We start from the raw sequence: 14,135 nt of genomic DNA on the forward strand, positions 1-14,135 counted from the left end.
AAAATACCTTTAAATTTTATTAAAATAGATAGCCAAATTCAAATGAAAACAAGTGTTTGTTTTTGTTTTTGCTTTTCCTTAAGAGCAAAGTTTTGCTGGGTTGTTTTTTTGGTTTTGGGTATTTTTTGGGGGGGGGTGGTGGGTTGGTTTTCTTGGCTGTTTTCTATAGCACACCAATGCCAGTTCATCTTCCAGGCTTTTCTTATTTCTCAACTGGCACAAAGCCAGGAATAGCTCTGCCAAGTCAGTATGTCTTCACCTCTGTTGGTCACAGGCTAATTCTCCAGTTGATAGGTTGAATATACAAATCTTTAGCTATGTCTCTTCATTGCTGCTTCATTCCTTCCAAGTTTAGACTGTTTCATGGGTGTTGAAATTGTAAAACTGTTGTACTGCCATTGCCTCAAGGACAGGTGAAGACAGTGCCTGTCTCACAAACAAGATGGCTTTCATAAAGAACTTCTTAGAAAACCGTATGTTGCCATTTTGGTATAGACCTCCTCTATATAATTTTGACTATAATTTTAATATCAAAATAAGAATTAATTGGCCTGTGTAACAACAACATAAAAAGGATTGAATGGAAGATCTACTTTAGTCCAACAAATTAAAAAAATTGGATCACTCATATGAGGACTTTAAGAGACAAAACAGATGAACATAAGGGAAGGGAAACAAAAATAATATAAAAACAGTGAGGGGGACAAAACAGAAGAGACTCATAAATATGGAGAACAAACTGAGGGTTACTGGAGAGGTTGTGGGAGGGGGGATGAGCTAAATGGGTAAGGGGCACTAAGGAATCTACTCCTGAAATCTTTGTTGCACTATATGCTAACTAATTTGGATGTAAATTTTAAAAAATAAAAAAAAATTAAACAAAATTATAAATTAAAAAAATGGATCAATTAAAAGAAGAAATTGAAATTGTAGGTAGGCCCTAGTTTTTGTTTTCCTATTGGACTTTTATACTTTTATACAGTATCCATTACTACACCAAAACTGACCTTTATACTGCACATTTGACTGTTAATATTTCACCTAAATAACAATAATTTCAAATCTTTTGAAATGTAGCTACTGTTGGGGAAAAGGACCAGGCCCCATGCATGAGAGGGTGTTGGCTGGTGAGCATGAGCGGGGTGCTAGGCCCGTGGAATCAGACACACTCCTCTGCATCACATCCTCTTCCCAACCTGTAGGACTGTAGAGTAGGCTCTGAAGCTGCTACCTCAGCCCAGGTCAACAGTCATGGTAGATTTCCTTTCTTGATACTGTATAGGTTAAATAATATTACCCTAGGGGCACCTGGGTGGTTCAGTTGGTTGAGCATCTGACTTAGACTCAGGTCATGATCCTGTGGTTAGTGAATTAAAGCCCCACATCAGTGTGTCAGAACAGAGTTCACTTCAGATCATCTGCTCCTCTCTCTCTGCCCCTCCCCCATTTGCACTGTCCCCAAAAATAAATATTAAAAAAAAAAATAGTACTCCCCTAAGGTTCATGTCTACCAGGAACTTCAAAAGGTGAGCTTATTTGGAAATAAGACCTTGCAGATGTAATTGAGTTAAGATAAAGTCAAACCAGATTCAAGTGGGTCCTAACCCAATGACTGGTGTCCTTGTAAAAAGAGAGATATTTGAATATAGACACATGTGCACAGAGGGAAGACAATGTCAAGAGACACACAAGAAGAACGCCATGTGATGTTAGAGGCAAGAATTCAAGTGATACATCTATAAACAAAGGAATGCCAAGGACCAATGACTGTCACCCGAAGCTAGGAAAAAGGCAAAGAAGGATTCTCCCTCTGAGCTTCCAAAAGGAACCAGTTCTTCCAGCACCTTGATTTCAGACTTCTAGGCTCCAGATCATAAATTCTTGCTGTCTTAAGCCACCCAGTTTGTGGCACCTTTCTCTGGCAGCCAGAGAAAACTAATATAATACCCTGTTCCCCCTCCTGCTCCTTGCTTTGGTCTCTGTGAGGTGTTTCTGGTGTGGGGAGAATCCAAAAAGGAGGAAAATGTAGCCTGTAGCCTAAAGGCTACCCAAAAGCCCTGTTCCATTTACTCAGCACAGGGTGATAGTTTAAAGTAATCTAAAGTGATCTCAAAACCCCGCAGGAATAGGGTAGAGACATTGATGAGCTCTTGGAGCCAAGGTAGGAGCTACAAAGTCTAGTGACTGCTTAAAGGAGCTACTGCTTTTCCCCTCCAGCTCACTGGTGCCCTACAGGAGTGCCGTGTGGTAGTATCTTATTTTCCCATTAATCACAACTAGCTAGGAATGGGTTTTTACATGAAATCTCCGAATTATTTGGATTAAAAGAAAATTCGGGGGCACCTGGCTGGCTCAGTCGGTAAGCATCCGACTTCAGCTCAGGTCATGATCTCAGTTCACGAGTTCGAGCCCCGTGTCAGACTCTGTGTTGACAGCTCAGAGCCGGGAGCCTGCTTTAGATTCTGTGTCTCCCTCTCTCTCTCCCCACCTCTGCTCCTCATGATCTGTCTCTCTCACAAAAAATAAAAAAAAAAAAAAATTAAAAAATTCAATGCAGAATGATGCACACACATCTGTAGCTAGGCAGTCCTTCCTTTGACTTAAAAATGAGGCCCTAGCTGCCTGGCGGACATGTGCCTAGCCCGATACTGTGTCTTAAGGTATAGTGACCCCTGGTTTAGGGATGTGTGACTTAATTGCCCTCATTCTAGTACATCACTGTCAGCCCCTGGGGTTAGGAATCCTATGCCATCTCCACCATTCTGCCTGTTGGCTTGAGTTCAGAAGTAGCAGTACTTACAGTAACCATGTTTCAAGCTTTAGAATATATTTTAGCCCTCCAGGAGTGTTAACCTCTTTTGTAATGTGTAAATCTGTTCTTTCAAATAGCAAATGTGTTTTCTGGAACTCCTCATGTGTAAGAGAAAAGAGAAGCCTCTTATGACCCTTTGAATTTTTTTTAACTATGCATGATTTTTTTTAATTTTTTTTAATGTTTATTTATTTTTGAGACAGAGAGAGACAGAGCATGAACGGGGGAGGGGCAGAGAGAGAGGGAGACACAGAATCGGAAGCAGGCTCCAGGCTCTGAGCCATCAGCCCAGAGCCCGACGTGGGGCTCGAACTCACGGACCGCGAGATCCTGACCTGAGCTGAAGTCGGACGTTTAACCGACTGAGCCACCCAGGCACCCCTAACTATGCATGATTTTAAGTGATTTATTTTGTCCGTGTTCTAACACTATTAAAGATGACCTCAGGGCACCTGGGTGACTCAGTCATTTAAACATCCAACTTCGGCTCAGGTCAAGATCTCACAGTTTGTGAGTTTGAGCCCTACATTGAGCCCTGCACTGACAACTCAGAGCCTGGAGCCTGCTTCAGATCCTGTCTCCCTCTTTCTCTGTCCCTCCCCTGCTTACTCTCTCTCTCTCAAAAATAAATAAATGTTAAAGAGGACTTAAAACTGAACAGAGAGTGCCTGGGTCTCTCAGTTGGTTAAGTGTCCAACTTCGGCTCAGGTCATGATCTCACAGTTTGTGGGTTCGAGCCCCACATCGGGCTTTGCGCTGATGGCTGTTTCAGATTCTGTGTTTCCCTCTCTCTCTGCCCCTCCCCTGCTTGTGCTCGCTCTCTCTCTCTCTCTCTCTCTCAAAAATAAATAAATAAGCATGTTTAAAAAGTTAACAGTTTGAACCCTCCATTGTGTGGTTGAAAGGAAATTATTAATCCCCAATACCCCCCTTTGCAGGAGGGGAGAACTGATTTTCTCAGTTGTACCTTAAAGGGTTTTACTTACAAAGTGAGTGTTTCCAGACAGGTGAGGATGTGCCTCGTCTATCACCAGCAGTTGGGCTTCCATTGCAGAACTGCTTTCAGAATCATGGGTCACCATTGGGGATAACCCTTCTCTTTAGGGTGATGGAATATTGTGGAGTTGGCAGCTTTTGTCATCCGTTACTAAAGCCCCCAAAAAGAAAGGATCAGCATTTTTAAAGGTCCAGTGTCCCCAGACTGGTTTTGATTAATAGGACTGACAAGGTCAGCTCTTCAATGGCCATAACCCAGAGCCTCATATTAAGAAAGAAAGATTCAATTTATCTCATAATTCCAGATATGTTCCTATCCTCTGTGGATCTGAAATCTCTAAATGAAGTGGAGGAATCACTGCTTCTCTATGCAATGTGCAATTTACTGTGTTGTGAATTAGATGACCTCTTTTCATGTAGGGAAAATTAAGTCCTATGTCACATCTTTATTTTTACTACTTGCTGCTTTATCATTTTTGACTTTTCTCTGATACTATCAATGATTTAAAAGGAGCCTACAGGTAGGTCAGGGCTAACCTGTTCTAAGCCAGGAACAGATTTACATTTTCAATTCCTTTTATCTAACTCTATCACTATTCATGAGTATTAGAAGGAGCTCAAAGTTCATTATCAAGCTAATAGCTATGGGTCAGTCAATAGTCTGAAACAGGAAAACTGAAATGGAAACTTTGAAATCTCATCAAGAAATAAACGTAAAAATACAACTGTCCTTGGATTGGATTCAGGCACTATATTCATGGAAAAAATGAATATAGAAATATTAGTCAAAAAACTCTTTTTCTAAGTTGGTATAGAATCCAAATTGAAAGGAAGCAAGTATCTAAACATTTGTGTTGAGTTATATTTCAAATGTTTCTCACGTTAGTCTAAATTAGCACCCCAGGGACAAATGCTAGCTTTATGCTAATTACCCACTTATAAAAATCCCATAAATTCAAAGCAACAAGTCATTGTATACTTGTATACTTTATCTGCAGAAATAAATAGCAAAAAGTGTATGATACAGCTGTATATAAAAGAAGATCAGGTCACTTTTTTCAGACTCAGAAATACATGGTCATTCCTCTATAATTGAGTTAACCAGTCTTCTGGCAACAAATTCTAAAGAGGTAGCTGTCAACAAATCATCTGGTGAACTTATTGTCCCCTCTCCACTTTCACTACCCTTATCTCCTGAACAAGTTCACTAATTTCTCTAAGATATTGGGATCTTCCAATTGCAAGAGATTAAAACCAAATTTCTGGTATCTTAAATTATTGCCTTGTTTAACTGGGGCATCCAAAGGAAGCTTCTGGCTTAGCCATGATCAGAAACAGGGGCTCAAAGAGGTCATAAGTTCTCTCCTCTCTCTCTCTCTCTCTCTCTCTCTCTCTCTCTCTCTCTGCCTCCTGGCCTCTGCTTGTCTTCACTTGACTTCCTTAAGGCATGCTTCCAGTGGTGGGTAGGATGACTGCTAACAGTTCTAGATTTCCATCTCCAAATGTAATCATTCAGTAGAAAGAGATTGTTTCCTCAAATAGCTCCTGGTTTTGCTAGCATGCCTAGCCCTAAGCCAATCACTGCAGACGGGGGAACAGGGTCTCCTGATTGGCCAGGCCCTGGTCCTTGCCTATCTTTACACTGTGAATAGCATGGGAAACAGATTCCCTACTGGCAAACACAGTGCCCTTCCTAGTATGCATGTATAGAGATGTGTGTGTTACGGTATTTAACACATTGACATCATTTCTAGGTACGTAATTATCTAAGGTCTTTCTGCTTTATGTAGGCCTGGTGCACAGGAGGTGTTGAGTAGATATCTTTGAATAAATGAGTCCAATTTTTCATCCCCTTCTGTAACTACTTGATGTTGCCCACATGCTTCATTAAGCATAATAATGTTTTATAAGATTTCAGAAGGGCAGAACTACTTGGTAGTAGTCTTAGCCTTAACACAGTCCTTTGTTAATATCTGAAACAATGGATTTAGGAGGCTACAGAATTTTAGTTTACAGAATATTTAGCTAGTGCACTTACATGGCACATTTCAAGTGCCTGGCATTGGTGTCAGCACTGCATATCTTTATAACACCTTGGGAGATCGTTACTTTTATTATTCCATTATCTAAATAAGGACACTTACATACAAGATAATAGTCACACAGTTCATAAGTGGCACGAGGCTGATTTGTGCTTAGACAGTATAGTTTCAGAGTTTATGTTCTCAATCAGCACACTATATTGCTTGGATAAGAAGGTGGTTCAATCTCACAAAATTCCATGTTATATCCACATTTGGATTATAGCTAGGAAAAATAAACAGTCACAGCAATAGGATATAATTTAATGACAGATACTAAAATTTACTCCTTCTACAGATTATCTCCCTCACTCACCTTTTCCATTGTCCAGAGTTTAAGTCTTGGAGGCTTAATTCTTACCTCTTTGTTAAAAAAAAAAAAAGTGGGGCATGGGGGGATATTAAAACAGTTAACCAATGTCAGGCACTGAAATATTAAAAATGAGTAGTTAGTTTGTCAAAATTACTTTGGCATTTAACAAAGCTTAAAGGAAATTGGATAAGGAAGCTTTGAGTATAGGGGGCAAAGAGAGCCTTGAGAGAGATTGTGTAGAGCTAGCTGGGTCCCACAGCTGGTTAGCAACAATATGTTGGGTGCCTTTTATATCCATTGGGTGCAATGGATATACCATCATTAAGGATTCAGGGATGCAAAGGACAGTGGGAAATGGGAAAAACATTTATACAGCACTTTACAATTAATAGAACCTTTCACGTATCTCATTGTAGAAGATAATCATCATAGTAACCAGTGACATTAAAAGAAGAAAAATAGGGTGCCTGGGTGGCTCAGTTGGTTGAGCCTCTGACTTCGGCTCAGGTCACGATCTCACATCTCATGAGTTCAAGCCCCGTGTCAGGCTGTGTGCTGACAGCTCAGAGCCTGGAGCCTGCTTCGGATTTTGTGTCTCCCTCTCTCTCTGCCCCTAACCCACTCGCATTCTGTCTCTGTTTCTCTCAAAAATAAAATAAACATTAAAAAAAGAAGAAGAAGAAAAACTGATGTAGACCAGTAGGTCTCTATTGGGGATGATTTTTGCCCCCATGGAACATTTACGCATATTTGGAGATATCTTCGATTGTCACAACTTGGGAAGAGAGGCAGAACGACTAGAATGCAGTGTGTATGGGATAAAGATAGTGCTAAATATCCTTCCAGGACAAAGAATTATGTGCTCTAAAATGTCACTAGTGCCAAGGCTAAGAAACCTTAGCTTGGACATAAGTAATTGTGTCAGGTCATATACTTAGCAAGAATCAGAGTCAAGGCTAAGACCAGGTGATCTGATGACAAACTCTTTACTTGTTTTCTTATTCATATCCTGTTGGCATTAAACAGTATGATACAGGCAGTGGTTTTAGGTTTTTGGAAATTACCACTTGAAATGGTAAAGTTATTAACAGGCCTTTGTGCTTTGAAAGAGTCACCTCACCCCTTAGTGTTTAATATGCTCCAGACGTATGTTACCTCATGGAAGATGACTCCATATCCAAAACACAAATGTCACCTTCCTTACTGAGATGTTCTATGTTGGCATTTCACAATTTCCAGAGAATCATTTTATAAATAGGAGTATGATTAACTCATTTAAAGCTATTTTTGTGATTATTGAGGGAATTAGGATTTAATCGCCACTCTATTTTTATCAGTACATCTGCTCTTGGGCTAATGGGTTATCGTATGATCTTTATTGAGCAACTGTTATGTGTGTATTATGGTGTGAATGAATAAAGGGCCTCCTTGTCTGCCTCTTATATATTGATTTGGGAGCACTCAGTTCATTTGTGTATTGACCTCAGTTTGTCAGATATAGTAGTTGGAGTGCAAAAAGCAGGCTGACTTAATTACTATATTAAGGAAAAGTATGTTCAGAGAATGTCCCATTTTTTCCATATGCACAAAAAACTAAGTAGGAGGACAGTTTTAAAGATGAAAGAATAACAGCAACAAAACGACTGCCTAGTACATACCAGGAAATGTGCTAGAAATCCCACTGACCTTATCTTACCTAATTCTTGCCTCTGATCACACAGGTAGAGCTGACAGCACTGGAATTAGAACACCCATCCTTCTGATTCCAACATCCTATATAGGGTGCGTCTGCCTTCATACCTTCTTATCAGCCTGAGAGTCATCAGGAAATCTGTAGCTGCTCCATCCCTAAGGGCCTTCATGAAAAGTATATAGAGCATTTTCAAACCAGTATATTTTAATCTTCACCTGTGGTTTTAAAATGACTAACCAAAAATTCTATTAAGTGAAGCTGTGACCAATCTAGACCCCTTGTTTCAAATATTTGTAAAGAACTCTATTAGGGCTAGCACGAGTGCACAGTGGTTTAGCCACTCTGAATTCTTATAACATATTACTGATTTTTTTTTCCTAGGATATTTATTTATTTACTTATTCACTCGGTCACTTAGCAGATACTTACAAGGCATCTACTACAGGTTATCCTAGGCACTAGTTCCTAGAGGTTAAGTCATAAGATAAACACAGTCTTTGCCCACAGAGAAGCTCATGTGCCATATGGTAAGACAGCTAACAAGTAAGCAAGACTTCTAGATTGTGTTTGAGATGAAGAAAAAAAGTGGCTGCAAGAAAAGAGAATAACAAAATAAAACAAATCCACTTTAGAGATATGAGTCTGTAAGAAAAGAGCTGCCTCTGAGTTGAGGTCATGAGAGGGTGAGAAGGTGGTAGCTATGTCCTGGTGTAAAGGTAGGCAGAGCAGCAGATAGAAAGGCCCTGAGGTGGGAAAGGGTCCCAGGCGCTCTAGGGACTTTCAGAAGGCCAGTGTGCCTATAGTTCATTGAAGGATAGAAAGATTGGAATGAAATCAAGTAGGCAAGAGAAAGGCAAAGGCCAGATCCTTCTGGGTTATAGAACAGAATTTATTCTGAGTGCACTGGGGTGCAAAGAAGGATCTTTAAGCCTGAGAGAGGATGTAATCTGATCTATATTTTAAAAGATCACCTGATCACTGACTGAAGAATAATAATACATCTGAGGGGCAAGAGTAAAAATAGCAAATCATATAAGAGGCTGTTTTGATAGAGTAGATGAGAAGGGGGAAGCAGAAGAGATAGAAATGGGTGAATTTGAAGGATAAACTGGAGGTTCAGCAGACATTTACCTTGAATGGGCCACTTGTGTACATTTTTTTTAGTTCTCTGACTGGTGTCCCAGCCAGGCTACGTGTCCTGTTCATCTCTGCACCTTCCTCTGCTGCTCAGTTCTGTTGAAAACAGGGTTCTCTACAATCTTTCCTGTTCCAGTCTTGTGTCTCTCAGTGAATGTGTTTCCTTCTCAGGTGGTAGATATTTGTCACAAATTGTGGGCCCTGAGATGTGCCATCCCCATTTGCTATTCTGCCATTGTCATACCATCTTGTGGGATATTTTAATTTATTTTTAATTCAGTTCTTGCATTTCATTAAAAATGTATTGCCTGACATATTTCAGCAAATATGCTTAATAATAGCTCATTTAAATTTAAGCCACTCATCTAGAAGAAAACATTTTTTAAGTTAATTAATTAATTAATTAATTAATTTGATGTTTATTTATTTTTGAAGCAGAGGAGACAGAGCGTGAGTAGGGGAGGGCCAGAGAGAGAGAGGGAGACACAGAATCTGAAGCAGGCTCCAGGCTCTGAGCTGTCAGCACAGAGCCTGACACAGGGCTCAAAACCACAAGCTGTGAGAGCATGACCTGAGCTGAAGTCAGACACTTAACCCACTGAGCTACCCCAGGCGCCCCTTAAGTTTATTTTGAGAGAGAGAGTGCATGCATGCACGCTAGCAGGAGAGGGGAGAGAGAGGCAGAGAGAGAGGGAGAGAGAGAGGGAGAGAGAGAGGGAGAGAGAGAGAGAGAGAGAGAGAGAAAATCCCAAGTAGACTCTGGGCTAGTGCAGAGCCTGATGTGGGGCTCAGTCTCACAAATCACAAGATCATGACCTGAGCGGAAATCAAGAGTCTGACGCTTAACCAATTGAGCCACCCAGGCACCCTTAGAAGAAAACATTTTCAATGAAAATGAAATGGACAATCAAGAGATTTTTTTTTTTCTTATACCTCAGCTGTTTAAAGACTAACATGAAGGGTGCCTGGGTGGCTCAGTTGGTTAAGCATCCGACTCTTGATTTCAGCTCGGGTCATGATCTTATGGTTTTGTAGGTTGAAGCCCCGCCATCGGGCTCTGTGCTAACAGCATGGAGCCTGCTTGGGATTCTCTGTCTCCTTTTCTCTCTGCCCTTTCCCAACTCACACTGTCTCTATGTCTCAAAACTTAAAAAAATAAATAAATAAAGACTAATGGTGATCTACAATAAGCCTTCCCTATGCATAATGTGGTTAGAGATGTCGAAGACAGAGAATGGTTACAACCTATCTAATGTTTCTAATTTATTCCAACAGAATGTTGGGATCGTTTTACCAAGATAAGTGTTAAAAGTGCTAAATAAGTCATATATCTTAATTATATTTATGTGTCTATAGATAAATACCCTAAATAAAGATGAGGCTATCAAGTGATATAGCCATGAGTTAGAGTTTGAAAGATGACGGAAATAATTTTCAGTTAGTCATATGAGTTAAACTTACCATTTTTGGTTTGTTTTAATTTCAGAATTACCATTTCTGAAGATGGAAGCCTCAGAATTGTCAATGTGACTAAGTCAGATGCTGGAAGTTATACCTGTGTAGCCACTAACCATTTTGGAACTGCTAGCAGTACTGGAAACTTGGTAGTAAAAGGTAATGACTAACCCAGAGAACACATACATTGATATACATGTTTTCATTTCTAGTATTGCCATCTCGGGTGTCAGGATGGCTGAGTGGTCTAGGGAGCCAGACTCTAATATTGCTATCTATAGAAGTGGCATCATTCATTTTAATATGTACAGATATTACTGTGTTGCTAAATTAATACATCATGCCAAACATGATATGATTAATGATTCTTAGAGAACTGTTGGTAATGAATATGATTGAAAGGCTATCTTATTTCGGCATCATCCAATACAATTTTGAGAATTACAGCCATTGTATCCATTATACTATTGTAACTAATGTTATCTTCAATCCTTTAATTAAATTTCTTTCAAGTCTCTGTAGATTTGAAATTCATGTCTAGGAACACTGTGCTAACAAATTAAAAACCCATGACTCAAATACTATTTTTAGCCAACATTGTTTAAACAATGACATTGGCTATTTTTAAAAGAGCTACTCTGGTTATTCAGAGATATGGATATGGATTATTATACCAATAAAGGGCTTTGATCACCTCTGTGCTTTTTTAGTCACCCTGCCAACCCTCTCAGTTTTGAGGAAATAAAATTTTCCACATAACCTTAGTCTGGGTACTTTGTAGTATATGACACAAATTCCTTTATGCCCTTAGCACAGCACATGATATGAGTCTATTCTATCACCCGATTGATGGGATGGGCTGAAAGTACTAAATTGCAAAGTATGAGATTTTAATTTACATTTTATTTGCATTTCTATTATTTCCTGGCTTATAGAGTCATAGAATTTTTGAGTTGAAAGGATCTCGGCAATGGATGATCTGACTGGGGAAGATAAGGCTCAGGTTGGTGACTTTCTCAAGGTCACTAGTAGTGGAAGAGGGGTGTTAATCCAGGACTCCTGTACTAGGAAATATTTTTAATTCTGTTTTCTTTTTCTATAATAGATTTTTATAAAATAGATATTTTTGTATAATAGATATAGATGGGTCACATCATATTATTTCCTTCTTCTTCTTTGTTGCTCTTCTGTGAAGTAAGATAGCCTAAGAAAAATAAAAATATCTCTCTATCTCAATTGTAATTTAAAGAAGAAAGATAACAACTATCTAATTGCCTATTTTGGGGTCATTGGAAATTGGAAAGATACTACCATTTAGAGAAGGCTTTTTATTCAAAACATATTTATCTATGCACACAGAAAAACTGGAAGACCAAGAGTCAGAAGTAAATCTGTATTTAGATTAACTCCACTATTTCAGTCTGTAAATTAATCACTCAGAGCAATAGCATGGGCATAGACTATGTGTGCACTTGATTTCACAGGGCAAAGAGAAAAAGAGGTTAGGTAATATTTGTAAATCAAAATTCCAGCTAGAGGTCTTTGCTAATTTATGGCTTTCTCAGCTGCAGAAGGAAACAGTGATCAGCTAGGACCAATAGGAATCCCAAGGTTTCAGAGCTGGTTAATGGCAGAGCTGGGACCTAATTATAGATTATTTGCTAGTTATAGAGATACAAGAGAGTACTAGGCAGTAGTCTTAGGTAGTGATTAAGAGACTGGGCTTACAGGCAGAGAGATCTGGCTTTGAATCTCATTTTTCTCACTTACTAGCTCTGTGGCCTTGGACTACATAATTAACCTGTGTTGGGATAATAGCAGTGCCGACTTCTTAGAGTTGTTTTGATGACTGTGATAATCCATGTTAAGTGCTTAACATAATGTTTGGCACTCAGGAAATATTAGTAGTTGTTTTGTTGTTGTAGCTTATATTTGAATAAAATGGCTGCACATACATTCTGAATCTTGTTGAAATGAACATTTTTTAAGTTGCCACCACCAGCCCATTAGAGTAATTAGCAAAGAGAACTGCTGAACCTGCCATCAAAAACATGCCCGAGAATGTGAAAGATTATAAACACCTAAGGCTAGAAACCACTTTTTGCTGTTCTATATTGCTGTTTTTGGATGTGTTTTTATATGTGGTTACAAGTTATGTCCTGTGTTTGATAAGCCTTGATTTCCTTGGCTTTCAAGATGGTGGACAGAAAGGAGTGTCCTGTATTTCCCATTAGAGTTCATATTCCAGCCGTACAACCAGTCCCAGGACACTCCATCCCCAACCATCCAGATGGTTCTCTGATGCTTCTCTTGTGCCAAATCACGGCACAAAACTTGCCAATAAACCAGTTATGAAATATGCCATATCCACCCCATGTTTGGGGTGGATATAAATGTTGCTGAGGTAGGAACATCCACCTTTTTTAAGAGATTAAATACTTTATTTCTAGACTTCTCATTAAATGCAAATGGTGATTCCCCAAGTATAGTGTAAGAGACAGTTTTAGACTTCATACTTTCACTGTTTTTTGTTTTTTTTTTTTTTCAATAATTTGTTTCTTACAATGTGTATTAGGAAAATACTAGTTTTCCGTTCATGGCAATGATTAAAACAAAAAAACAAACCTCCTTTTAAAATATGTTTAAGTAAAGGGATGCCTGGGTGGCTCAGTCGGTTAAGCATCTGACTCTTGATTTTGGCTCAGATCATGATCTCACAGTACATGAGTTCAAACCCTGCATCGGGCTCTGTGCTGACAGTGCAGAGCCTGCTTGGAATTCTCTCTCTCTTCCTCTCTCTGCCCCTCCCCTGCTCCTGCTCTCTCTCTCTATCTCAAAATAAATAAAAACTTAAAAAAAATAAAATGTATTTAAGTAAAGAAGTGAGCCAGTATAAAGAAAAATGTTAAGTATGTGTTATTATTATGAGACAATACACAAAATCATAAAGATGGGATATGAAGATTGGGAAAGATGGTACATTGGCATTTTACAGGATAGTTTTAGCGGACTTATGGAAAGGATTTAGAGGGACATATGATAGGATCAATACCTGTTTTGCTGAGGCACATGGAACACTTAAAAACTAAAATGTCCTGATATAGGGGGGAACAAAAAAGACTGTGGCAGGAAGAGCCTGGTAACCTGTGCAAGTGGAAGGCCAAGATCTGTAGGTATGAGCCCTGAGGTCATTGGCTCCCTGCCAGGGGGAGTTAATTTGTTTAAAAGCCAAGCTCTTTCTGGGCTTGGCTGGTGGTGCTCCATTGCAGTCGGTTTTTCTGCAGAGGTTCTCTGCTTCTTTTATTATTCTTATAGGTGAGAAGGGGGAAAAAAAGAAATATGAGTTTTATCTGGTCCATATGTTCACAGAAGTTAGCAATCCTGTTACTTTAGGTAAGGTCAGAAGGTATTTGAGAGAACATTTATCTCCCGTTGCTTGGTTCTGACTCCCATTAGCATTAATGGGAAGTACATGTGTGTGCATAGGGGCATCCAGACCACCAGGTCGCTGTGAAGGACATTAACATAAACCGAGAAATGCAATTTAGAAATCTGCCCCATAAAGCACGATAAAGGCAGAGAAAACCATTCTGAACTCCATGTGAACTGTGCCAAGTACTGAATCGCACATCATAATGCTTCAGCCCT

General features: G+C 39.3%; 1 protein-coding gene across 1 annotated transcript in view; it reads left to right on the forward strand.

Moving 5' to 3' along the window:
* CNTN4 (contactin 4) overlaps positions 1 to 14,135 on the forward strand; it is a 309,731-nt gene that overhangs the window by 234,534 nt on the left and 61,062 nt on the right. The window contains exon 11 of the mRNA XM_047095199.1: positions 10,519 to 10,646. Within this exon, the coding sequence (XP_046951155.1) occupies positions 10,519 to 10,646 (128 nt within the window). The remainder of the gene's footprint in view (positions 1 to 10,518; positions 10,647 to 14,135) is intronic.

Source organism: Lynx rufus, unplaced genomic scaffold, assembly GCF_022079265.1.
Source record: "Lynx rufus isolate CCGP_SWC_20201006 ecotype Redwood Valley unplaced genomic scaffold, mLynRuf1.p SCAF_4, whole genome shotgun sequence".
Lineage (NCBI taxonomy): Eukaryota > Metazoa > Chordata > Mammalia > Carnivora > Felidae > Lynx > Lynx rufus.